Source organism: Rutilus rutilus, assembly GCF_951802725.1.
Source record: "Rutilus rutilus genome assembly, chromosome: 10".
Lineage (NCBI taxonomy): Eukaryota > Metazoa > Chordata > Actinopteri > Cypriniformes > Leuciscidae > Rutilus > Rutilus rutilus.
In genome coordinates, this window is record NC_140215.1 from 32,413,062 (window position 1) to 32,439,456 (window position 26,395).

Below are 26,395 nucleotides of genomic sequence, written 5' to 3' on the forward strand. Positions count from 1 at the left end.
AATATTATGCATTGTAGACATGAGGCAATTTAGTGCAGTCTTTCATCTTGTGACACTTTACAGACTCTGCTGTGTGTTCAAGCGTTTTGAAGGCGGCGAGGCTTTGGAGGGTGGGATTTCATGCATTGATTCCAATGAGCCATTATGAGAGAGAACAGCCAAACTAACACTGGAATACAAAATCAAATTCCTTGTTTTCCCACTTAAAAAAAAAAAAAAAAAAAAAAAAAAAAGAGGAAAATGGTCTTACAAGTGTGAGATTTATTTGGTGATAAACAGGGAAAACACACCATACATCCAATGGTTAAATCAGCACAGTTAACTGCATGCACAGCCACATTACTTATGGCCAGGACATTGCCCATAAGGGTAAGTTGGCGGTTCGGCTGCAGGCTTTCCTGGAGGCTTTCCTGGTGGTTCGGCTGCAGGCTTTCCTGGAGGCTTTGGAGGTTCGGCTGCAGGCTTTCCTGGAGGCTTTCCTGGTGGTTTGGCTTCAGGCTTTCCTGGAGGCTTCGGGGGTTCGGCTGCAGGCTTCACAGGAGGCTTCGGGGATTCAGCTGCAGGCTTCACCGGAGGCTTCGGGGGTTCGGCTGCAGGCTTCATTGGAGGCTTCGGGGGTTTGGCTGCAGGCGTCACTGGCAGTTCGTCTGAAGGCTCCGGAGGTTCGGTAGAAGGCTCCAGCTCAGGCAGTTCTGTAGAAGGCTCCGGTAGTTCGTTAGAAGGCTCTGGAGGTTCGGCTGCAGGCTTTCCTGGAGGTTCAGCTGCAGGCTTCCCTGGAGGCTTTCCTGGTGGTTCGGCTGCAGGCTTCCCTGGAGGCTTTCCTGGTGGCTTTCCTGGTGGTTCGGCTGCAGGCTTTCCTGGAGGCTTTCCTGGTGGTTCGGCTGCAGGCTTTCCTGGAGGTTTTCCTGGTGGTTTTCCTGGTGGTTCGGCTGCAGGCTTTCCTGGAGGCTTTCCTGGTGGTTCGGCTGCAGGCTTTCCTGGAGGCTTTCCTGGTGGTTCGGCTGCAGGCTTTCCTGGAGGCTTTCCTGGTGGTTCGGCTGCAGGCTTTCCTGGAGGCTTTCCTGGTGGTTCGGCTGCAGGCTTTCCTGGAGGCTTCGGGGGTTCGGCTGCAAGCGTCACTGGCAGTTCGTCTGAAGGCTCTGGAGGTTCGGTAGAAGGCTCCAGCTCAGGCAGTTCAGCAGAAGGCTCAGGCAGTTCTGTAGAAAGCTCCGGTAGTTCGTTAGAAGGCTCTGGAGGTTCGGCTGCAGGCTTTCCTGGAGGCTTTCCTGGTGGTTCGGCTGCAGGCTTCCCTGGAGGCTTTCCTGGTGGTTCGGCTGCAGGCTTCCCTGGAGGCTTTCCTGGTGGTTCGGCTGCAGGCTTTCCTGGAGGCTTTCCTGGTGGTTTTCCTGGTGGTTCGGCTGCAGGCTTTCCTGGAGGCTTTCCTGGTGGTTCGGCTGCAGGCTTCCGGGGTTCGGCTGCAGGCTTCCCTGGAGGGATCCAGATAGTCAACTTTAGTCAGTCTGTTTAGAGGCATTCAGTCTCAGATACAGCACAAAACCCAAATACCAAGTTTTACTCCTCTTAATTATTAATCATGATCGTATTAATAATTTTTCGTATTAATTTTGTAAAGCCATCCTGTACTTTAAACCGTGCTATTGGCTAAATAATTTTTACATTGAGAACGATTAATTATAAAACAAGACAAACTGAAATGAGGAAGCTGACCCAAACATTAATATAACAACAAATACCTGCAAATGGATCCATACACTGATGTCCACATCCATTGCAGCAGCATTTCTCATTGTTCGGACAGTCACTGTCATAGGAACACAACTCTGCACACATTCCTGCTCCAAAATTTGTACTTGGACACTCCCCTGGCTTTGCTGTTATAGAGACACATGACAGAGAAACCACATCACTGAATACTGAATGTCTCATACGCTGTATGAAAGAGAAAAAAAAAAAAAAAAAAAAAAATCGTAGGAGGATTTACCGGAATATTCAGTCCATCTACTTCATAGTTTCACGTTTAGTTCAATGTGTTACTTGCGGTTTCTTTGCAGTTATTTGTGAAACTTACTAGCAATTCCTGAGTGAAAACATTTTTTCAGGGTTTTTTTCTGCAAGACGTATAGCATGCATCAATAATTAAAACTCACTGAAAACAGGTGGCACACACGCGGACCCACAGGGAAATTGACAGCATTTGTGTCCTCCAGAGCAGTCTCTATCAGAAGTGCATCCTCGTCGGGAGGGCACGACCGTCAGCGTCGCCGGACACTGACCAGGCACTACAGAAGAGGATTCAAGAGGATCATTAGGGGAGACCAGGAAGTGCTGTAATAGTTTGCTTCAGCCTCACTTTATAATATTCACACATTTATCTGCTTCAATTCAAGTAGCTTAGAAATCTACCATTTTTCACTAAACTGCATCAATCGGTTTCAAAGACTGAGTGCAGATACAACCTACCCCACTGTAGTAGAGTGAATAATAGTGCAATGCTGATAGAAAGCATGGACATCAGTTAATATGTTGTATACAAATTTACTGGTGTACATCTTCAAAAATGATGCCATCCCCATGACCACCCTCTTTCTTTTAATGGCGGTTGGCAATGACCACCCTCATTTCCTTTTAAGCATTTTAATAAGCTACTCAACAGAAAACAAAACAAATATAGAAACCCACTATATATGTAAAATGCAGAGTTATCGGTTATAATTAGCTCCCCACGTTATATTGTAGGCTTATGCATTTCTTAAAACAAAAAAACCTTAAGCAAAAGTTTAAACTCAGGATTGATACAGTCCGGTAACAATTTTGCAGCCATATTGTAACACTAATGTTCGTGTTTAACAGTAAACAAAAATGCCTATTAGTGATTATATGGGTTACTTGTACAATGCATAAACTTATGACAGTTTGCATATTTACACTTTGCTTATTATTAAAACTAAACCAACATTCAAAGATGAACTTCCACTTGACGTCTGTACTGTATTTTTGTAAGCAGATGTGTCTGAAATCAAATTTTGTAAGGCACTTTATTTATGCACTTCTTCAGGCTGCGTAATGAAGCTAAAAGAACTTCTCACCTAGGACTCCAGCATCTGTTGCGCTCAAACAAGCAGACAGACACAATAAAACAGCACTAAACGAGCAGTACACTTGAGCTGTCATCCTCTCAACCTGCAAAAATCTCAAAATCAACTCTGCTGGAAGATGCACTGAATTAGTGAGTCAGGAGGGGCGGACAGCAAGGACCACAAAACTACAAAGAAAAATCCCTGTTGCTGCATCAAAATATCAGCTGAGTCCCAAACCAAACGCTATCAAAAGAGTTTAAAACACTTTTTGAAAATGCGTTTTTAAAGATCCAATTGGGGGTCTGGGTAACTCCAACCCTAATGAAATTCATTTGCCTGTAGCTTTCTAATATAGCCTAATCTTGAAGACCTTGATTAGCTTGTTCAGGTGTGTTTGATTAGGGTTGGATGTCGTAATAATGACCGTAATTAGGAGATGATTGATTGTTTTTATGGCAACACTATCAACGGCAAATTAATCTGCAGTGGTCAGGTGGTACAGCGATCACGTGGTACAAGTCGGAGTTCTACCACAAGTTACAAGTTGTAATTATGACTAAACTCCTACACCTAAACTCTCCAGGAAATGGATCTCTACTGGAGACTGGCATAAATCTGCATTGATCATCAAGAAACACGGGCATGTCTATTATTTGAATCTGAATTTTTCAATTGCTGATTGATTTGAATCCATGCAAGTAATTATGAATGAAAACAATGTTTCCAGCCACTGTAGTGAATATAGGGGAATACACAGCCACGGTTATATCATAGCCAATTTAATATTGGATGGTTTCATATGGATTGCATAATCAGATAATATTTGTTCACTCAAAGCTTTCTATAGACATATTTCTTATCGTGACCGAGGCAAGTAGCCTATAGAGCAGGGGTCAGCAACCTTTTTGTCATAAAGTGCCATTTTTAAGTTTCCGAGTTCATCACTGTGCCACAACACACACGTAGCCTATATATATATATATATATATATATATATATACACGCACACACTCATATAAATACACAAACATTTTACATTTTCATAATGGCTTACACAGAAATAGTACAGAAATTTAAATATTTCTCTTGAAATTTGTTTTAGATTTAGATAGACAATTTAATAGTATTTATAACTCCTAACTAGAGATGCACCGATTACAATTTTCTAGGCCGATTCCGATTTCCCATTGAGTTTGACCTGCCGATACCGATTTTAGCCGATTCCGATGTCATTTTTTCTAACCACTTTACAGCCCACACAAATATTTTTTTTCTATATATATTTTTTTTTCATAAAATACCATATCAAACTGAATAATAAAAACAAGTTTAAATGGGTACATTTTATGTAAATATTTTTGAGTCTTCATTTTCTTTTCTGACATAACCTAATCCAGTTCTTGTTAAAACACACTAGACATGAATGTGTTCTGTGCATTTTGGGCACTTTTGTTTGAAATCATATTTATTTTGTTCATCAAAAGTGTGCTTTCACTTTAATTGAGCGTGAGCAGCGCAGACAAAATAGACTCGCTTCATTGCTCCTGTGGGGCGCTCACGCGCTGCTCCTTGCCGCGGTGTGAATGCACTCATTGATTAACATGCACGGCGAAAAAAAAATATTACACGTGCACGTGTGATGCTGATGTTGCGCGATGTTAATCATGGGGAGCCCGAGTGCATTTGACCGGCATAAAATCGGCATATGGCCGATCACGTGAAAATCGGCCAATTCCGGTCACCAGCGGATCAATCGGTGCATCTCTACTCCTAACTTAATAAAATACGCTTTTTTTACTATGAGGAATTATTACATCAAAATGTAGATCTGTGTGCAGGTAGACTACTTTATCTGAATGAAATACATACACTTCTCTCGCATGTGTTGCTTGTGTGCCAGCGGGCACGCGTGCCTTACCCCTCATTTACACTGCACACATCTGCGGCGCATTACGGCTGCGACACGGCGACCGGAGCTGATCGCGCCCATTCTAGTCAATGCTTGTGTTTACACCGGCCGCGACGCGGCGCGTTTCAGAAGCTTCCCAGAAACGGCTCTCAGCGCCGCTTCGCTAAATATAGGCGCCTAGTCTATTTTTGACAGACGCGCGTCCAAGTCGCACCGGAAATACAAAATAAAAGTTAAAAAACACTGTCAATTTCAAAATAAACACCATGTGCAGACTCCCAATTGTATTGCACACCAATATATCCTTGGTAGAAAGCATAGACTGTAAGGTAGAAACCCCCAAAATCAAGAAAAACCACGTCGGACAGGCAAATCACGTGGTCTCACGCATCCAGTCGCTTCGCTTCTGAAATGCTCCTGGTGTGAGTTGGCACCGTGTGGTGGACGGAATAAAACCTTGTCGGAGCCGTAATGCGCCGCAGACGTGTGCAGTGTAAATGAGGGGTTAGGTTGCCGACCCCTGCCATAGAGTTTTGGTTAATTTCTGTGACGGAGACCGAGACGGCAGAAAGCGCACCCTGTTTGTTTTCTTTATTTTACAAAAGCACAACATTTAATTGTTATTGTGAGTGTACATAAATAACTAAAAGTTTGTTCGCGTTTGTCGAACGCTAATTTAACATGCCCGAAATAAAATCAGATTTTAGAAGAATTTGTAGCGCCACTCGGACAGGTGTGCCAACACTTATTTATAAACTAACGACGTCTTCACCTACACAAAAACCTGCTCACTTCAGGCTTGAACAGAGATGTGGGTTGCCCAATTTTCTGTGTTAGAGAAAAAAAGCAGCTCGTACAAAGCTCCTGGATGTCACAATTCCTGTCGCAAATAGACAAGGAGCCACGTAGTCGGCAGGGTTCGAACCTGCGCGGGGAGACCCCAATGGATTTCGAGTCCATCGCCTTAACCTCTCGGCCACGACTACTCCCGCCAGTGAGTCACATGCTATTTTCATTTCTGGATTTGAGCATCAGAGAACACCGGGGCCAACTATCAATGTGGATCAATGTGAGCAGCAGAGGATCAACCCGGCGAAAATATTGTGTTGGCAAAAAGGAGTTCAGCGACGTCTTCACCTACACGAAAAGACTGCCATGATCCGGATTTGGACTGGGGATGCTGCCCGCACAACGCAGAGTACTAAATGCTATACAGAGAAAGCAATCTTTCCACTCGCCCCGGGCCTGCACATACAGTGTCAACGGCAAGCTTCAGCTCAGTTCTCTCAAAGTCCCCCACCACCGCTTGCTCAGACAGTAGGGACTTTAAGCAACGGCCTCTGGTGGAACGGCAATGGCATTCTGTCGTTCTATTGCGCGCGCACGCGCGACATTAACTGCTACCTCGCGACGTTCTACTGTAACCGTCTACTACGGGAGAACAGCTGATTTGCCGTAGTCGTTACTACATGACAGATTAAGAAAGTTAATGTTATGTTTTAGGTTATGTGGCATTGTAATCGTTTCTGTATATCATTAAATGCCAAAAGCAACCCTTCTCTTGCTCAAAAATCACTTCCTTTTTTTGTATTTTGTTTGATGATTAAATTACCCCTACGCCGTCCTCTTTACTGTTGCTTAGTGATTTTTGCGCTCTTTAGCTACGGCAGTTAACGCTTACTTCCGGCTGCCGTTGCCGTTGCCGTTCCATCAGCAGCTGTTGCTTAAAGTCCCTAGTAACCAGTGTTGGGAAGGATACTTTCAAAACGTATTTCGTTACAGAATACAGAATACATGCCCAAAAATGTCATTTGTAACTTATTCCGTTACGTTACTCAATCTGAGTAACGTATTCTGAATACTTGGATTACTTCCACATTGAATTGCATTTTATAAGTGTTGGCCATCAAATCCTGCTTAATAAACAGGCCTGGTGATGCGGTGGTGATGCGTATGCCAATAAAGCACCTAAAAGCTGTCACAAAGAACCAGCAAAAGTAATAATTATGAATAGCCTATGTCAAATATAGAAAGGAGATATTTTAATTGTTTATTAATAAACAAGTGTTTTCTTTGTCAGTGTCGGTTACAAAGATGAAGTTGACGATGCTGACTCGTGATCTTCGCAGTAGCCTAGTGAACGCGCCAGAGAGAAATGCACATTTCATACGGATTACATGCAGAGAGCAGTTCTTTCGTGTTGAATTGTTCTGTTTAAAAGTAGACATGTCTGTGAGGCAAGTAGGGCCTTCTACCTTATACGCGCCCATTTCACACATACTCTGTGTGCAGTGCGTATGCGGTGCAGGAGCAGCACGCGCTGTAGTGCTTTCACATATGCTGCGTTTGCAGTGCGTAACTGATCCGTGGCTGTACCACAAACACATAGGCCTACACAATATTTGTATTTCAAATCCAGAAGTTATCAGCAACTTTTATTTTTAAAAAAGTTTTGTCACCGGTGCAATTCTCTTTGTAGCCTACACATATACACTCTTTAATAGACGTATTCAAGTTTAAACAATTTAAACAACGTATTAATCAATGCATTACTTCTATATAGATTATATATTAAGTTGTTCAAGCAAGTGGTAACATATTTAACTATGTAGGCTCCTTATATTAAAAATGCAAACATTTTAAATTAAAACTTAAAATTGACAAACACAGCCGACTATCATGCCTTTTCTTTTAGCATTTAAATTTAAATACAATAAATCTTGCATGCCACAAATAACTTGTTTTTCAACCTCCACGAATCAGACGAGTGTTGTTCATTATTTCGTCTTGTTTTCATTGCTTTACCCCGGTCTTAAAGTAAAAAGATGACTGTGAAAAAAAGCAGTACTTAATTAAAAACATTAATGGTGGTATTACTAAATTTAGTTTTATTTAATTTAATTAAATGCATTTATGGTTAAATTACTACATTTTCAGCTCAATCTGTGTTCATTTTGACCACGAAACATGTGCTGTCACTTTAATTCAGCGTTTGCAGCACAGCAGAAATAGACTCGGTGCGGAAACGATCGCTGCACTGCTGTAGCCTATACGCACCGCAACTGGAACGGATAAACGGACTGCAAACGCGTGCAGGGTGAAAGCTCTAAAAAACGAAAACGAAATTCACTTTAAAGAAAGGCTTTGTGTTTCTGTTTGAGGTCTCTGTGAAAGTTTTAAAGCAGTCTTTTAGTGCTGCTTTCAGAGCGCTCACGTCCGTAACGGAGAACTGTCACGACCATTGTTTTTTTCCTCATGAATGCGAATACGAAAAATTAAATAACATGAATATTTTATGTTCTGTGGAGAGCCTACCCTTCTTCATCCGGTGAGTAGTATTACTTTTGGTTTGCGCAGTGTAATTCACAGAATTACAAAAAAACAAAAAAAATGTTGCCACCTAAAAGTTAAAGATTTTTTTATTCCCTCATATTAAATATAAAACGCATGTAGACCGATATTTTTCTAATGTCTGGACTCCTTTATTAAGGGAGTATGGATAAACGGACGTTTCACTATTGTTATTAATTCATTTTCTGAGAATTTATATTTCAAGTTTTGACTGCAAATTTCACGTCCATAACGCTGGAATTGACCGATTAAAAAAAATGATCTTCAACTAGTTTTGTGGTGTAGGTCTACGTATTTGAAAAAAACTTACTTTAAGATGCTTCTTCAGGTTGGAGGTGGAGTCTTTGGACGCTGAAAGGAGGTTGGTTGCTGGCAAGCAGAGGTTGCACTGCACAGTTATATTTCGTTCTCTTGTGAAATGCTAATGTGAATGTGAATTTCCAAGATAGAAACGTATTCTTGCCCTGGCTCTGTTGTTTCGGCTCCATCTCTACCTCTAGCTCCCGCTGCTCCTCTTCCGACTCCATTGTGACTGATCACGCAAACCACACATTTTTTTCGTTTTCATATTGGGGCTTCTGGGAAATGCATGGAGTTGCTTTAATTTATTTAGAGAGTGAATAAACTCGTGAAACAGAGAAGTATCGTCATGTAATAAATTGATTTCAACGATGTAACTGTATTCTAAATACCAACTATTTAAATTGTAACTGTAACGGAATACAGTTACTCATAATTTGTATTCTGAATACGTAACGCCGGTACATGTATTCCGTTACTCCCCAACACTGCTAGTAACCAAGCATTACATCTTATCTTGAAGAGGAAGACCATCTCCCTCAAAGGTTGGGAAGAGCACAGCAAGAGATTAGGGGAGGTCTGCAACAAACCTTCACCCGAACAGGGACTTGAACCCTGGACCCTCAGATTAAAAGTATGATGCTCTACCATTGGAGCTAACCGGGCTTTTGCCAGGGAACAGCCACCCTTGGGATATAACAGCACTTTCTCCTTAAAGTGTTCATGCTTTGTCAGCTTAAAGTTTGTGGCATTAAAGGATGAAGACCACAATTTATAAAGGGACGAGAGAGATAGGTTGCTCCTTCCAAAGCTAGGAACACTGACATTGAAAGAGTGATGATCTGGGCCTTTTGAAACGATGCCCACTTCAGGCTTGAAAAGAGCCCAATTTCCTTGTTAGAAAAAAAAGCAGCTTGTACAAAGATCCTGGATGTCACAACTCCTGTCGCAATCAGACAAAATGACAAGGAGCCACGTAGTCAGCAGGGTTGGAACCTGCGCGGGGAGACCCCAATGGTTTTCAAGGCCATCGCCTTAACTTCTCGGTCACGACTACTCTTGAAAGTGAATCAGTGATAGTGGTAATGAGTCACATGCTATTTTCTTTTCTGGAAGTGAGCAGCAGAGGACACCAGGGCCAACCATCAATGTGGATGTGAGCAGCAGAGGATGCACTCAGCTAACATATTGTGTTGGCAAAAAGGAGTTCAACGATGTCTTCACCTACACAAAAACCTGCTCACTTCAGGCTTGAAAAGAGATGTGGGTTGCCCAGTTTTCCATGTTAGAGGAAAAAAATGCAGCTCGTACAAAGATCCTGGATGTTACAGTTCCTGCCGGAAACAGACAAAGAGCCACGTAGTCGGCAGGGTTCGAACCTGAACGGGGAGACCCCAATGGATTTCAAGACCCAAGCAGGGACTTGAACCCTGAACCCTCAGATTAAAAGTCTGATGCTCTACCGACTGAGCTAGCCTTAGAGTTATGTTATCCTCAGCTTAAAGTTTGTGGCATTAACCCCTTACCAGACAGACCCAATTTTGGCAAGTGGGGCATACATTACATACCCAAAATAAAAAGTCATTCTGAATAGACACATAACCAACATATATTTAGAAAGCCAACTCTTGACAGTTTACAGTTCAAGACTCAGAATTAATCAGACTCTTATTAATATTGAGATATAAAAGCTGAAACATAAAAACAAAAATATATATATTAAGAGTGTATGTATTAAATGTATAAACATATTATGTGAATGCAGTATAACAACTTATAACCACAACCACAGTGTAGCCACTGGTGTGGTCATGCTTCATTTCAAATCTGAGGATGATATCTCTAAATCTATGAATTGTATATACATTTTCTAAGATGATGTCAGGGGAGTTTTTTAGAGAAGGCTGATAAGATGCTAATCAAATATGTTATTGCCCATTTACAGTCTATGACTAATGTCTGGTGAGGAGAACTGGCCCATTCATGCTTTATTGTAGTCAATGGACGAACCTTTGACATCTCTTTATTCTGGCATTATGGCTTGGCCATCTACGCTTTACATATTGCCTCACATTTACCCATTCATACACCGACGGCGGTATCAGCCATGCAAGGCGCCATCCAGCTCGTCAGGAGCAGCTGGGGTTAGGTGTCTTGCTCATGGACACCTCGACAGGTGGAACCGGGGATTGAACCACCAACCTTCCGGTTTGTAGACAACCTACATGAACCACTGAGCCACTCCAGTGTGAAACTGTCATCGGTGCAGTGTGCACACAGCAGCAACTGAACGTTACCCCAGATAGTCGTGCGGTGTGAAAAGAACAGTGACCCGACTACTCTGAAAATTGTGCAGTGTGAACTCGGCATTACAGGCATTCAGAACTCATTTGGTCGCAGGTAACTAAAGGGATCATCTGTTAATAGGCTTGAAGTTGCAACTTCCTAAAATGACCACTAGAAGACACAATTTCACTAAAATGCTTCAGAATGCAGAAGACTATTAGTCAATAGGCAATACTGGTTGAAACTTCACATCCTATAGCAATCAATAATAGAATTCTTCATCCAATCATGGCATTTTGATTCAGACGTTTCCATGTCAACAGCGAAATGAATCTGCATCAGTCAGGTGGTACAACTAGAGCACTGCAAGTTGTTTACATTCATTATCACTGTAATATTATGCATTGTAGACATGAGGCAATTTAGTGCAGTCTTTCATCTTGTGACACTTTACAGACTCTGCTGTGTGTTCAAGCGTTTTGAAGGCGGCGAGGCTTTGGAGGGTGGGATTTCATGCATTGATTCCAATGAGCCATTATGAGAGAGAACAGCCAAACTAACACTGGAATACAAAATCAAATTCCTTGTTTTCCCACTTAAAAAAAAAAAGAGAGGAAAATGGTCTTACAAGTGTGAGATTTATTTGGTGATAAACAGGGAAAACACACCATACATCCAATGGTTAAATCAGCACAGTTAACTGCATGCACAGCCACATTACTTATGGCCAGGACATTGCCCATAAGGGTAAGTTGGCGGTTCGGCTGCAGGCTTTCCTGGAGGCTTTCCTGGTGGTTCGGCTGCAGGCTTTCCTGGAGGCTTTGGAGGTTCGGCTGCAGGCTTTCCTGGAGGCTTTCCTGGTGGTTTGGCTTCAGGCTTTCCTGGAGGCTTCGGGGGTTCGGCTGCAGGCTTCACAGGAGGCTTCGGGGATTCAGCTGCAGGCTTCACCGGAGGCTTCGGGGGTTCGGCTGCAGGCTTCATTGGAGGCTTCGGGGGTTTAGCTGCAGGCGTCACTGGCAGTTCGTCTGAAGGCTCCGGAGGTTCGGTAGAAGGCTCCAGCTCAGGCAGTTCTGTAGAAGGCTCCGGTAGTTCGTTAGAAGGCTCTGGAGGTTCGGCTGCAGGCTTTCCTGGAGGTTCAGCTGCAGGCTTCCCTGGAGGCTTTCCTGGTGGTTCGGCTGCAGGCTTCCCTGGAGGCTTTCCTGGTGGCTTTCCTGGTGGTTCGGCTGCAGGCTTTCCTGGAGGCTTTCCTGGTGGTTCGGCTGCAGGCTTTCCTGGAGGTTTTCCTGGTGGTTTTCCTGGTGGTTCGGCTGCAGGCTTTCCTGGAGGCTTTCCTGGTGGTTCGGCTGCAGGCTTTCCTGGAGGCTTTCCTGGTGGTTCGGCTGCAGGCTTTCCTGGAGGCTTTCCTGGTGGTTCGGCTGCAGGCTTTCCTGGAGGCTTCGGGGGTTCGGCTGCAAGCGTCACTGGCAGTTCGTCTGAAGGCTCTGGAGGTTCGGTAGAAGGCTCCAGCTCAGGCAGTTCAGCAGAAGGCTCAGGCAGTTCTGTAGAAAGCTCCGGTAGTTCGTTAGAAGGCTCTGGAGGTTCGGCTGCAGGCTTTCCTGGAGGCTTTCCTGGTGGTTCGGCTGCAGGCTTCCCTGGAGGCTTTCCTGGTGGTTCGGCTGCAGGCTTCCCTGGAGGCTTTCCTGGTGGTTCGGCTGCAGGCTTTCCTGGAGGCTTTCCTGGTGGTTTTCCTGGTGGTTCGGCTGCAGGCTTTCCTGGAGGCTTTCCTGGTGGTTCGGCTGCAGGCTTCCCTGGAGGCTTCCGGGGTTCGGCTGCAGGCTTCCCTGGAGGGATCCAGATAGTCAACTTTAGTCAGTCTGTTTAGAGGCATTCAGTCTCAGATACAGCACAAAACCCAAATACCAAGTTTTACTCCTCTTAATTATTAATCATGATCGTATTAATAATTTTTCGTATTAATTTTGTAAAGCCATCCTGTACTTTAAACCGTGCTATTGGCTAAATAATTTTTACATTGAGAACGATTAATTATAAAACAAGACAAACTGAAATGAGGAAGCTGACCCAAACATTAATATAACAACAAATACCTGCAAATGGATCCATACACTGATGTCCACATCCATTGCAGCAGCATTTCTCATTGTTCGGACAGTCACTGTCATAGGAACACAACTCTGCACACATTCCTGCTCCAAAATTTGTACTTGGACACTCCCCTGGCTTTGCTGTTATAGAGACACATGACAGAGAAACCACATCACTGAATACTGAATGTCTCATACGCTGTATGAAAGAGAAAAAAAAAAAAAAAAAAAAATCGTAGGAGGATTTACCGGAATATTCAGTCCATCTACTTCATAGTTTCACGTTTAGTTCAATGTGTTACTTGCGGTTTCTTTGCAGTTATTTGTGAAACTTACTAGCAATTCCTGAGTGAAAACATTTTTTCAGGGTTTTTTTCTGCAAGACGTATAGCATGCATCAATAATTAAAACTCACTGAAAACAGGTGGCACACACGCGGACCCACAGGGAAATTGACAGCATTTGTGTCCTCCAGAGCAGTCTCTATCAGAAGTGCATCCTCGTCGGGAGGGCACGACCGTCAGCGTCGCCGGACACTGACCAGGCACTACAGAAGAGGATTCAAGAGGATCATTAGGGGAGACCAGGAAGTGCTGTAATAGTTTGCTTCAGCCTCACTTTATAATATTCACACATTTATCTGCTTCAATTCAAGTAGCTTAGAAATCTACCATTTTTCACTAAACTGCATCAATCGGTTTCAAAGACTGAGTGCAGATACAACCTACCCCACTGTAGTAGAGTGAATAATAGTGCAATGCTGATAGAAAGCATGGACATCAGTTAATATGTTGTATACAAATTTACTGGTGTACATCTTCAAAAATGATGCCATCCCCATGACCACCCTCTTTCTTTTAATGGCGGTTGGTAATGACCACCCTCATTTCCTTTTAAGCATTTTAATAAGCTACTCAACAGAAAACAAAACAAATATAGAAACCCACTATATATGTAAAATGCAGAGTTATCGGTTATAATTAGCTCCCCACGTTATATTGTAGGCTTATGCATTTCTTAAAACAAAAAAACCTTAAGCAAAAGTTTAAACTCAGGATTGATACAGTCCGGTAACAATTTTGCAGCCATATTGTAACACTAATGTTCGTGTTTAACAGTAAACAAAAATGCCTATTAGTGATTATATGGGTTACTTGTACAATGCATAAACTTATGACAGTTTGCATATTTACACTTTGCTTATTATTAAAACTAAACCAACATTCAAAGATGAACTTCCACTTGACGTCTGTACTGTATTTTTGTAAGCAGATGTGTCTGAAATCAAATTTTGTAAGGCACTTTATTTATGCACTTCTTCAGGCTGCGTAATGAAGCTAAAAGAACTTCTCACCTAGGACTCCAGCATCTGTTGCGCTCAAACAAGCAGACAGACACAATAAAACAGCACTAAACGAGCAGTACACTTGAGCTGTCATCCTCTCAACCTGCAAAAATCTCAAAATCAACTCTGCTGGAAGATGCACTGAATTAGTGAGTCAGGAGGGGCGGACAGCAAGGACCACAAAACTACAAAGAAAAATCCCTGTTGCTGCATCAAAATATCAGCTGAGTCCCAAACCAAACGCTATCAAAAGAGTTTAAAACACTTTTTGAAAATGCATTTTTAAAGATCCAATTGGGGGTCTGGGTAACTCCAACCCTAATGAAATTCATTTGCCTGTAGCTTTCTAATATAGCCTAATCTTGAAGACCTTGATTAGCTTGTTCAGGTGTGTTTGATTAGGGTTGGATGTCGTAATAATGACCGTAATTAGGAGATGATTGATTGTTTTTATGGCAACACTATCAACGGCAAATTAATCTGCAGTGGTCAGGTGGTACAGCGATCACGTGGTACAAGTCGGAGTTCTACCACAAGTTACAAGTTGTAATTATGACTAAACTCCTACACCTAAACTCTCCAGGAAATGGATCTCTACTGGAGACTGGCATAAATCTGCATTGATCATCAAGAAACACGGGCATGTCTATTATTTGAATCTGAATTTTTCAATTGCTGATTGATTTGAATCCATGCAAGTAATTATGAATGAAAACAATGTTTCCAGCCACTGTAGTGAATATAGGGGAATACACAGCCACGGTTATATCATAGCCAATTTAATATTGGATGGTTTCATATGGATTGCATAATCAGATAATATTTGTTCACTCAAAGCTTTCTATAGACATATTTCTTATCGTGACCGAGGCAAGTAGCCTATAGAGCAGGGGTCAGCAACCTTTTTGTCATAAAGTGCCATTTTTAAGTTTCCGAGTTCATCACTGTGCCACAACACACACATAGCCTATATATATATATATATATATATATATATACACGCACACACTCATATAAATACACAAACATTTTACATTTTCATAATGGCTTACACAGAAATAGTACAGAAATTTAAATATTTCTCTTGAAATTTGTTTTAGATTTAGATAGACAATTTAATAGTATTTATAACTCCTAACTAGAGATGCACCGATTACAATTTTCTAGGCCGATTCCGATTTCCCATTGAGTTTGACCTGCCGATACCGATTTTAGCCGATTCCGATGTCATTTTTTCTAACCACTTTACAGCCCACACAAATATTTTTTTTTCTATATATATATTTTTTTCATAAAATACCATATCAAACTGAATAATAAAAACAAGTTTAAATGGGTACATTTTATATAAATATTTTTGAGTCTTCATTTTCTTTTCTGACATAACCTAATCCAGTTCTTGTTAAAACACACTAGACATGCACATTCTGTGCATTTTGGGCACTTTTGTTTGAAATCATATTTATTTTGTTCATCAAAAGTGTGCTTTCACTTTAATTGAGCGTGAGCAGCGCAGACAAAATAGACTCGCTTCATTGCTCCTGTGGGGCGCTCACGCGCTGCTCCTTGCCGCGGTGTGAATGCACTCATTGATTAACATGCACGGCGAAAAAAAAATATTACACGTGCACGTGTGATGCTGATGTTGCGCGATGTTAATCATGGGGAGCCCGAGTGCATTTGACCGGCATAAAATCGGCATATGGCCGATCACGTGAAAATCGGCCAATTCCGGTCACCAGCGGATCAATCGGTGCATCTCTACTCCTAACTTAATAAAATACGCTTTTTTTACTATGAGGAATTATTACATCAAAATGTAGATCTGTGTGCAGGTAGACTACTTTATCTGAATGAAATACATACACTTCTCTCGCATGTGTTGCTTGTGTGCCAGCGGGCACGCGTGCCTTACCCCTCATTTACACTGCACACATCTGCGGCGCATTACGGCTGCGACACGGCTACCGGAGCTGATCGCGCCCATTCTAGTCAATGCTTGTGTTTACACCGGCCGCGACGCGGCGCGTTTCAGAAGCTTCCCAGAAACGGCTCTCAGCGCCGCTTCGCTAAATATAGGCGCCTAGTCTATTTTTGACAGACGCGCGTCCAAGTCGCACCGGAAATACAAAATAAAAGTTAAAAAACACTGTCAATTTCAAAATAAACACCATGTGCAGACTCCCAATTGTATTGCACACCAATATATCCTTGGTAGAAAGCATAGACTGTAAGGTAGAAACCCCCAAAATCAAGAAAAACCACGTCGGACAGGCAAATCACGTGGTCTCACGCATCCAGTCGCTTCGCTTCTGAAATGCTCCTGGTGTGAGTTGGCACCGTGTGGTGGACGGAATAAAACCTTGTCGGAGCCGTAATGCGCCGCAGACGTGTGCAGTGTAAATGAGGGGTTAGGTTGCCGACCCCTGCCATAGAGTTTTGGTTAATTTCTGTGACGGAGACCGAGACGGCAGAAAGCGCACCCTGTTTGTTTTCTTTATTTTACAAAAGCACAACATTTAATTGTTATTGTGAGTGTACATAAATAACTAAAAGTTTGTTCGCGTTTGTCGAACGCTAATTTAACATGCCCGAAATAAAATCAGATTTTAGAAGAATTTGTAGCGCCACTCGGACAGGTGTGCCAACACTTATTTATAAACTAACGACGTCTTCACCTACACAAAAACCTGCTCACTTCAGGCTTGAACAGAGATGTGGGTTGCCCAATTTTCTGTGTTAGAGAAAAAAAGCAGCTCGTACAAAGCTCCTGGATGTCACAATTCCTGTCGCAAATAGACAAGGAGCCACGTAGTCGGCAGGGTTCGAACCTGCGCGGGGAGACCCCAATGGATTTCGAGTCCATCGCCTTAACCTCTCGGCCACGACTACTCCCGCCAGTGAGTCACATGCTATTTTCATTTCTGGATTTGAGCATCAGAGAACACCGGGGCCAACTATCAATGTGGATCAATGTGAGCAGCAGAGGATCAACCCGGCGAAAATATTGTGTTGGCAAAAAGGAGTTCAGCGACGTCTTCACCTACACGAAAAGACTGCCATGATCCGGATTTGGACTGGGGATGCTGCCCGCACAACGCAGAGTACTAAATGCTATACAGAGAAAGCAATCTTTCCACTCGCCCCGGGCCTGCACATACAGTGTCAACGGCAAGCTTCAGCTCAGTTCTCTCAAAGTCCCCCACCACCGCTTGCTCAGACAGTAGGGACTTTAAGCAACGGCCTCTGGTGGAACGGCAATGGCATTCTGTCGTTCTATTGCGCGCGCACGCGCGACATTAACTGCTACCTCGCGACGTTCTACTGTAACCGTCTACTACGGGAGAACAGCTGATTTGCCGTAGTCGTTACTACATGACAGATTAAGAAAGTTAATGTTATGTTTTAGGTTATGTGGCATTGTAATCGTTTCTGTATATCATTAAATGCCAAAAGCAACCCTTCTCTTGCTCAAAAATCACTTCCTTTTTTTGTATTTTGTTTGATGATTAAATTACCCCTACGCCGTCCTCTTTACTGTTGCTTAGTGATTTTTGCGCTCTTTAGCTACGGCAGTTAACGCTTACTTCCGGCTGCCGTTGCCGTTGCCGTTCCATCAGCAGCTGTTGCTTAAAGTCCCTAGTAACCAGTGTTGGGAAGGATACTTTCAAAACGTATTTCGTTACAGAATACAGAATACATGCCCAAAAATGTCATTTGTAACTTATTCCGTTACGTTACTCAATCTGAGTAACGTATTCTGAATACTTGGATTACTTCCACATTGAATTGCATTTTATAAGTGTTGGCCATCAAATCCTGCTTAATAAACAGGCCTGGTGATGCGGTGGTGATGCGTATGCCAATAAAGCACCTAAAAGCTGTCACAAAGAACCAGCAAAAGTAATAATTATGAATAGCCTATGTCAAATATAGAAAGGAGATATTTTAATTGTTTATTAATAAACAAGTGTTTTCTTTGTCAGTGTCGGTTACAAAGATGAAGTTGACGATGCTGACTCGTGATCTTCGCAGTAGCCTAGTGAACGCGCCAGAGAGAAATGCACATTTCATACGGATTACATGCAGAGAGCAGTTCTTTCGTGTTGAATTGTTCTGTTTAAAAGTAGACATGTCTGTGAGGCAAGTAGGGCCTTCTACCTTATACGCGCCCATTTCACACATACTCTGTGTGCAGTGCGTATGCGGTGCAGGAGCAGCACGCGCAGTAGTGCTTTCACATATGCTGCGTTTGCAGTGCGTAACTGATCCGTGGCTGTACCACAAACACATAGGCCTACACAATATTTGTATTTCAAATCCAGAAGTTATCAGCAACTTTTATTTTTAAAAAAGTTTTGTCACCGGTGCAATTCTCTTTGTAGCCTACACATATACACTCTTTAATAGACGTATTCAAGTTTAAACAATTTAAACAACGTATTAATCAATGCATTACTTCTATATAGATTATATATTAAGTTGTTCAAGCAAGTGGTAACATATTTAACTATGTAGGCTCCTTATATTAAAAATGCAAACATTTTAAATTAAAACTTAAAATTGACAAACACAGCCGACTATCATGCCTTTTCTTTTAGCATTTAAATTTAAATACAATAAATCTTGCATGCCACAAATAACTTGTTTTTCAACCTCCACGAATCAGACGAGTGTTGTTCATTATTTCGTCTTGTTTTCATTGCTTTACCCCGGTCTTAAAGTAAAAAGATGACTGTGAAAAAAAGCAGTACTTAATTAAAAACATTAATGGTGGTATTACTAAATTTAGTTTTATTTAATTTAATTAAATGCATTTATGGTTAAATTACTACATTTTCAGCTCAATCTGTGTTCATTTTGACCACGAAACATGTGCTGTCACTTTAATTCAGCGTTTGCAGCACAGCAGAAATAGACTCGGTGCGGAAACGATCGCTGCACTGCTGTAGCCCATACGCACCGCAACTGGAACGGATAAACGGACTGCAAACGCGTGCAGGGTGAAAGCTCTAAAAAACGAAAACGAAATTCACTTTAAAGAAAGGCTTTGTGTTTCTGTTTGAGGTCTCTGTGAAAGTTTTAAAGCAGTCTTTTAGTGCTGCTTTCAGAGCGCTCACGTCCGTAACGGAGAACTGTCACGACCATTGTTTTTTTCCTCATGAATGCGAATACGAAAAATTAAATAACATGAATATTTTATGTTCTGTGGAGAGCCTACCCTTCTTCATCCGGTGAGTAGTATTACTTTTGGTTTGCGCAGTGTAATTCACAGAATTACAAAAAAACAAAAAAAATGTTGCCACCTAAAAGTTAAAGATTTTTTTATTCCCTCATATTAAATATAAAACGCATGTAAACCGATATTTTTCTAATGTCTGGACTCCTTTATTAAGGGAGTATGGATAGACGGACGTTTCACTATTGTTATTAATTCATTTTCTGAGAATTTATATTTCAAGTTTTGACTGCAAATTTCACGTCCATAACGCTGGAATTGACCGATTAAAAAAAATTATCTTCAACTAGTTTTGTGGTGTAGGTCTACGTATTTGAAAAAAAATTACTTTAAGATGCTTCTTCAGGTTGGAGGTGGAGTCTTTGGACGCTGAAAGGAGGTTGGTTGCTGGCAAGCAGAGGTTGCACTGCAGTTATATTTCGTTCTCTTGTGAAATGCTAATGTGAATGTGAATTTCCAAGATAGAAACGTATTCTTGCCCTGGCTCTGTTGTTTCGGCTCCATCTCTACCTCTAGCTCCCGCTGCTCCTCTTCCGACTCCATTGTGACTGATCACGCAAACCACACATTTTTTTCGTTTTCATATTGGGGCTTCTGGGAAATGCATGGAGTTGCCTTAATTTATTTAGAGAGTGAATAAACTCGTGAAACAGAGAAGTATCGTCATGTAATAAATTGATTTCAACGATGTAACTGTATTCTAAATACCAACTATTTAAATTGTAACTGTAACGGAATACAGTTACTCATAATTTGTATTCTGAATACGTAATGCCGGTACATGTATTCCGTTACTCCCCAACACTGCTAGTAACCAAGCATTACATCTTATCTTGAAGAGGAAGACCATCTCCCTCAAAGGTTGGGAAGAGCACAGCAAGAGATTAGGGGAGGTCTGCAACAAACCTTCACCCGAACAGGGACTTGAACCCTGGACCCTCAGATTAAAAGTATGATGCTCTACCATTGGAGCTAACCGGGCTTTTGCCAGGGAACAGCCACCCTTGGGATATAACAGCACTTTCTCCTTAAAGTGTTCATGCTTTGTCAGCTTAAAGTTTGTGGCATTAAAGGATGAAGACCACAATTTATAAAGGGACGAGAGAGATAGGTTGCTCCTTCCAAAGCTAGGAACACTGACATTGAAAGAGTGATGATCTGGGCCTTTTGAAACGATGCCCACTTCAGGCTTGAAAAGAGCCCAATTTCCTTGTTAGAAAAAAAAGCAGCTTGTACAAAGATCCTGGATGTCACAACTCCTGTCGCAATCAGACAAAATGACAAGGAGCCACGTAGTCAGCAGGGTTGGAACCTGCGCGGGGAGACCCCAATGGTTTTCAAGGCCATCGCCTTAACTTCTCGGTCACGACTACTCTTGAAAGTGAATCAGTGATAGTGGTAATGAGTCACATGCTATTTTCTTTTCTGGAAGTGAGCAGCAGAGGACACCAGGGCCAACCATCAATGTGGATGTGAGCAGCAGAGGATGCACTCAGCTAACATATTGTGTTGGCAAAAAGGAGTTCAACGATGTCTTCACCTACACAAAAACCTGCTCACTTCAGGCTTGAAAAGAGATGTGGGTTGCCCAGTTTTCCATGTTAGAGGAAAAAAATGCAGCTCGTACAAAGATCCTGGATGTTACAGTTCCTGCCGGAAACAAACAAAGAGCCACGTAGTCGGCAGGGTTCGAACCTGAACGGGGAGACCCCAATGGATTTCAAGACCCAAGCAGGGACTTGAACCCTGAACCCTCAGATTAAAAGTCTGATGCTCTACCGACTGAGCTAGCCTTAGAGTTATGTTATCCTCAGCTTAAAGTTTGTGGCATTAACCCCTTACCAGACAGACCCAATTTTGGCAAGTGGGGCATACATTACATACCCAAAATAAAAAGTCATTCTGAATAGACACATAACCAACATATATTTAGAAAGCCAACTCTTGACAGTTTACAGTTCAAGACTCAGAATTAATCAGACTCTTATTAATATTGAGATATAAAAGCTGAAACATAAAAACAAATATATATATATTAAGAGTGTATGTATTAAATGTATAAACATATTATGTGAATGCAGTATAACAACTTATAACCACAACCACAGTGTAGCCACTGGTGTGGTCATGCTTCATTTCAAATCTGAGGATATCATCTCTAAATCTATGAATTGTATATACATTTTCTAAGATGATGTCAGGGGAGTTTTTTAGAGAAGGCTGATAAGATGCTAATCAAATATGTTATTGCCCATTTACAGTCTATGACTAATGTCTGGTGAGGAGAACCATTCATGCTTTATTGTAGTCAATGGACGAACCTTTGACATCTCTTTATTCTGGCATTATGGCTTGGCCATCTACGCTTTACATATTGCCTCACATTTACCCATTCATACACCGACGGCGGTATCAGCCATGCAAGGCGCCATCCAGCTCGTCAGGAGCAGCTGGGGTTAGGTGTCTTGCTCATGGACACCTCGACAGGTGGAACCGGGGATTGAACCGCCAACCTTCCGGTTTGTAGACAACCTACATGAACCACTGAGCCACTCCAGTGTGAAACTGTCATCGGTGCAGTGTGCACACAGCAGCAACTGAACGTTACCCCAGATAGTCGTGCGGTGTGAAAAGAACAGTGACCCGACTACTCTGAAAATTGTGCAGTGTGAACTCGGCATTACAGGCATTCAGAACTCATTTGGTCACAGGTAACTAAAGGGATCATCTGTTAATAGGCTTGAAGTTGCAACTTCCTAAAATGACCACTAGAAGACACAATTTCACTAAAATGCTTCAGAATGCAGAAGACTATTAGTCAATAGGCAATACTGGTTGAAACTTCACATCCTATAGCAATCAATAATAGAATTCTTCATCCAATCATGGCATTTTGATTCAGACGTTTCCATGTCAACAGCGAAATGAATCTGCATCAGTCAGGTGGTACAACTAGAGCACAGCAAGTTGTTTACATTCATTATCACTGTAATATTATGCATTGTAGACATGAGGCAATTTAGTGCAGTCTTTCATCTTGTGACACTTTACAGACTCTGCTGTGTGTTCAAGCGTTTTGAAGGCGGCGAGGCTTTGGAGGGTGGGATTTCATGCATTGATTCCAATGAGCCATTATGAGAGAGAACAGCCAAACTAACACTGGAATACAAAATCAAATTCCTTGTTTTCCCACTTAAAAAAAAAAAGAGAGGAAAATGGTCTTACAAGTGTGAGATTTATTTGGTGATAAACAGGGAAAACACACCATACATCCAATGGTTAAATCAGCACAGTTAACTGCATGCACAGCCACATTACTTATGGCCAGGACATTGCCCATAAGGGTAAGTTGGCGGTTCGGCTGCAGGCTTTCCTGGAGGCTTTCCTGGTGGTTCGGCTGCAGGCTTTCCTGGAGGCTTTGGAGGTTCGGCTGCAGGCTTTCCTGGAGGCTTTCCTGGAGGCTTCGGGGGTTCGGCTGCAGGCTTCACAGGAGGCTTCGGGGATTCAGCTGCAGGCTTCACCGGAGGCTTCGGGGGTTCGGCTGCAGGCTTCATTGGAGGCTTCGGGGGTTTGGCTGCAGGCGTCACTGGCAGTTCGTCTGAAGGCTCCGGAGGTTCGGTAGAAGGCTCCAGCTCAGGCAGTTCTGTAGAAGGCTCCGGTAGTTCGTTAGAAGGCTCTGGAGGTTCGGCTGCAGGCTTTCCTGGAGGTTCAGCTGCAGGCTTCCCTGGAGGCTTTCCTGGTGGTTCGGCTGCAGGCTTCCCTGGAGGCTTTCCTGGTGGCTTTCCTGGTGGTTCGGCTGCAGGCTTTCCTGGAGGCTTTCCTGGTGGTTCGGCTGCAGGCTTTCCTGGAGGTTTTCCTGGTGGTTTTCCTGGTGGTTCGGCTGCAGGCTTTCCTGGAGGCTTTCCTGGTGGTTCGGCTGCAGGCTTTCCTGGAGGCTTTCCTGGTGGTTCGGCTGCAGGCTTTCCTGGAGGCTTTCCTGGTGGTTCGGCTGCAGGCTTTCCTGGAGGCTTCGGGGGTTCGGCTGCAAGCGTCACTGGCAGTTCGTCTGAAGGCTCTGGAGGTTCGGTAGAAGGCTCCAGCTCAGGCAGTTCAGCAGAAGGCTCAGGCAGTTCTGTAGAAAGCTCCGGTAGTTCGTTAGAAGGCTCTGGAGGTTCGGCTGCAGGCTTTCCTGGAGGCTTTCCTGGTGGTTCGGCTGCAGGCTTCCCTGGAGGCTTTCCTGGTGGTTCGGCTGCAGGCTTCCCTGGAGGCTTTCCTGGTGGTTCGGCTGCAGGCTTTCCTGGAGGCTTTCCTGGTGGTTTTCCTGGTGGTTCGGCTGCAGGCTTTCCTGGTGGTTCGGCTGCAGGCTTCCCTGGAGGCTTCCGGGGTTCGGCTGCAGGCTTCCCTGGAGGGATCCAGATAGTCAACTTTAGTCAGTCTGTTTAGAGGCATTCAGTCTCAGATACAGCACAAAACCCAAATACCAAGTTTTACTCCTCTTAATTATTAATCATGATCGTATTAATAATTTTTCGTATTAATTTTGTAAAGCCATCCTGTACTTTAAACCGTGCTATTGGCTAAATAATTTTTACATTGAGAACGATTAATTATAAAACAAGACAAACTGAAATGAGGAAGCTGACCCAAACATTAATATAACAACAAATACCTGCAAATGGATCCATACACTGATGTCCACATCCATTGCAGCAGCATTTCTCATTGTTCGGACAGTCACTGTCATAGGAACACAACTCTGCACACATTCCTGCTCCAAAATTTGTACTTGGACACTCCCCTGGCTTTGCTGTTATAGAGACACATGACAGAGAAACCACATCACTGAATACTGAATGTCTCATACGCTGTATGAAAGAGAAAAAAAAAAAAAAAAAAAAAAATCGTAGGAGGATTTACCGGAATATTCAGTCCATCTACTTCATAGTTTCACGTTTAGTTCAATGTGTTACTTGCGGTTTCTTTGCAGTTATTTGTGAAACTTACTAGCAATTCCTGAGTGAAAACATTTTTTCAGGGTTTTTTTCTGCAAGACGTATAGCATGCATCAATAATTAAAACTCACTGAAAACAGGTGGCACACACGCGGACCCACAGGGAAATTGACAGCATTTGTGTCCTCCAGAGCAGTCTCTATCAGAAGTGCATCCTCGTCGGGAGGGCACGACCGTCAGCGTCGCCGGACACTGACCAGGCACTACAGAAGAGGATTCAAGAGGATCATTAGGGGAGACCAGGAAGTGCTGTAATAGTTTGCTTCAGCCTCACTTTATAATATTCACACATTTATCTGCTTCAATTCAAGTAGCTTAGAAATCTACCATTTTTCACTAAACTGCATCAATCGGTTTCAAAGACTGAGTGCAGATACAACCTACCCCACTGTAGTAGAGTGAATAATAGTGCAATGCTGATAGAAAGCATGGACATCAGTTAATATGTTGTATACAAATTTACTGGTGTACATCTTCAAAAATGATGCCATCCCCATGACCACCCTCTTTCTTTTAATGGCGGTTGGCAATGACCACCCTCATTTCCTTTTAAGCATTTTAATAAGCTACTCAACAGAAAACAAAACAAATATAGAAACCCACTATATATGTAAAATGCAGAGTTATCGGTTATAATTAGCTCCCCACGTTATATTGTAGGCTTATGCATTTCTTAAAACAAAAAAACCTTAAGCAAAAGTTTAAACTCAGGATTGATACAGTCCGGTAACAATTTTGCAGCCATATTGTAACACTAATGTTCGTGTTTAACAGTAAACAAAAATGCCTATTAGTGATTATATGGGTTACTTGTACAATGCATAAACTTATGACAGTTTGCATATTTACACTTTGCTTATTATTAAAACTAAACCAACATTCAAAGATGAACTTCCACTTGACGTCTGTACTGTATTTTTGTAAGCAGATGTGTCTGAAATCAAATTTTGTAAGGCACTTTATTTATGCACTTCTTCAGGCTGCGTAATGAAGCTAAAAGAACTTCTCACCTAGGACTCCAGCATCTGTTGCGCTCAAACAAGCAGACAGACACAATAAAACAGCACTAAACGAGCAGTACACTTGAGCTGTCATCCTCTCAACCTGCAAAAATCTCAAAATCAACTCTGCTGGAAGATGCACTGAATTAGTGAGTCAGGAGGGGCGGACAGCAAGGACCACAAAACTACAAAGAAAAATCCCTGTTGCTGCATCAAAATATCAGCTGAGTCCCAAACCAAACGCTATCAAAAGAGTTTAAAACACTTTTTGAAAATGCGTTTTTAAAGATCCAATTGGGGGTCTGGGTAACTCCAACCCTAATGAAATTCATTTGCCTGTAGCTTTCTAATATAGCCTAATCTTGAAGACCTTGATTAGCTTGTTCAGGTGTGTTTGATTAGGGTTGGATGTCGTAATAATGACCGTAATTAGGAGATGATTGATTGTTTTTATGGCAACACTATCAACGGCAAATTAATCTGCAGTGGTCAGGTGGTACAGCGATCACGTGGTACAAGTCGGAGTTCTACCACAAGTTACAAGTTGTAATTATGACTAAACTCCTACACCTAAACTCTCCAGGAAATGGATCTCTACTGGAGACTGGCATAAATCTGCATTGATCATCAAGAAACACGGGCATGTCTATTATTTGAATCTGAATTTTTCAATTGCTGATTGATTTGAATCCATGCAAGTAATTATGAATGAAAACAATGTTTCCAGCCACTGTAGTGAATATAGGGGAATACACAGCCACGGTTATATCATAGCCAATTTAATATTGGATGGTTTCATATGGATTGCATAA

At 42.4% G+C, this 26,395-nt stretch overlaps 3 protein-coding genes across 4 annotated transcripts; all 3 read right to left on the minus strand.

Annotated features, from left to right (window-relative positions):
- Positions 1-241: 241 nt before the first annotated feature.
- Positions 242-3,467, minus strand: LOC311298514 (uncharacterized protein). Of its 2 annotated transcripts, none has more exons than XM_084421514.1 (4): positions 3,087-3,467; positions 2,148-2,279; positions 1,734-1,871; positions 242-1,466 (listed from the first exon to the last, which is right to left on the minus strand). In XM_084421514.1, exons 1-4 carry the CDS (start codon positions 3,169-3,171, stop codon positions 340-342), a joined length of 1,482 nt encoding a protein of 493 aa, XP_084277640.1. In that variant the 5' UTR covers positions 3,172-3,467; the 3' UTR covers positions 242-339. The 2 variants fall into 2 exon arrangements, with proteins under 2 accessions (XP_084277640.1, XP_084277641.1); XM_084421515.1 differs by having other exon boundaries at positions 242-1,325; positions 3,087-3,415.
- Positions 3,468-11,542: 8,075 nt separating this feature from the next.
- On the minus strand, positions 11,543-14,744 carry LOC311298515 (uncharacterized protein). Its single transcript, XM_084421516.1, has 4 exons — positions 14,362-14,744; positions 13,423-13,554; positions 13,011-13,148; positions 11,543-12,743 (listed from the first exon to the last, which is right to left on the minus strand). Exons 1-4 carry the CDS (start codon positions 14,444-14,446, stop codon positions 11,641-11,643), a joined length of 1,458 nt encoding a protein of 485 aa, XP_084277642.1. The 5' UTR covers positions 14,447-14,744; the 3' UTR covers positions 11,543-11,640.
- An 8,063-nt stretch (positions 14,745-22,807) lies between these two features.
- On the minus strand, positions 22,808-25,975 carry LOC311298518 (uncharacterized protein). The gene is made up of 4 exons (XM_084421521.1): positions 25,593-25,975; positions 24,654-24,785; positions 24,240-24,377; positions 22,808-23,972 (listed from the first exon to the last, which is right to left on the minus strand). Exons 1-4 carry the CDS (start codon positions 25,675-25,677, stop codon positions 22,906-22,908), a joined length of 1,422 nt encoding a protein of 473 aa, XP_084277647.1. The 5' UTR covers positions 25,678-25,975; the 3' UTR covers positions 22,808-22,905.
- Between the last annotated feature and the right edge of the window lie 420 nt (positions 25,976-26,395).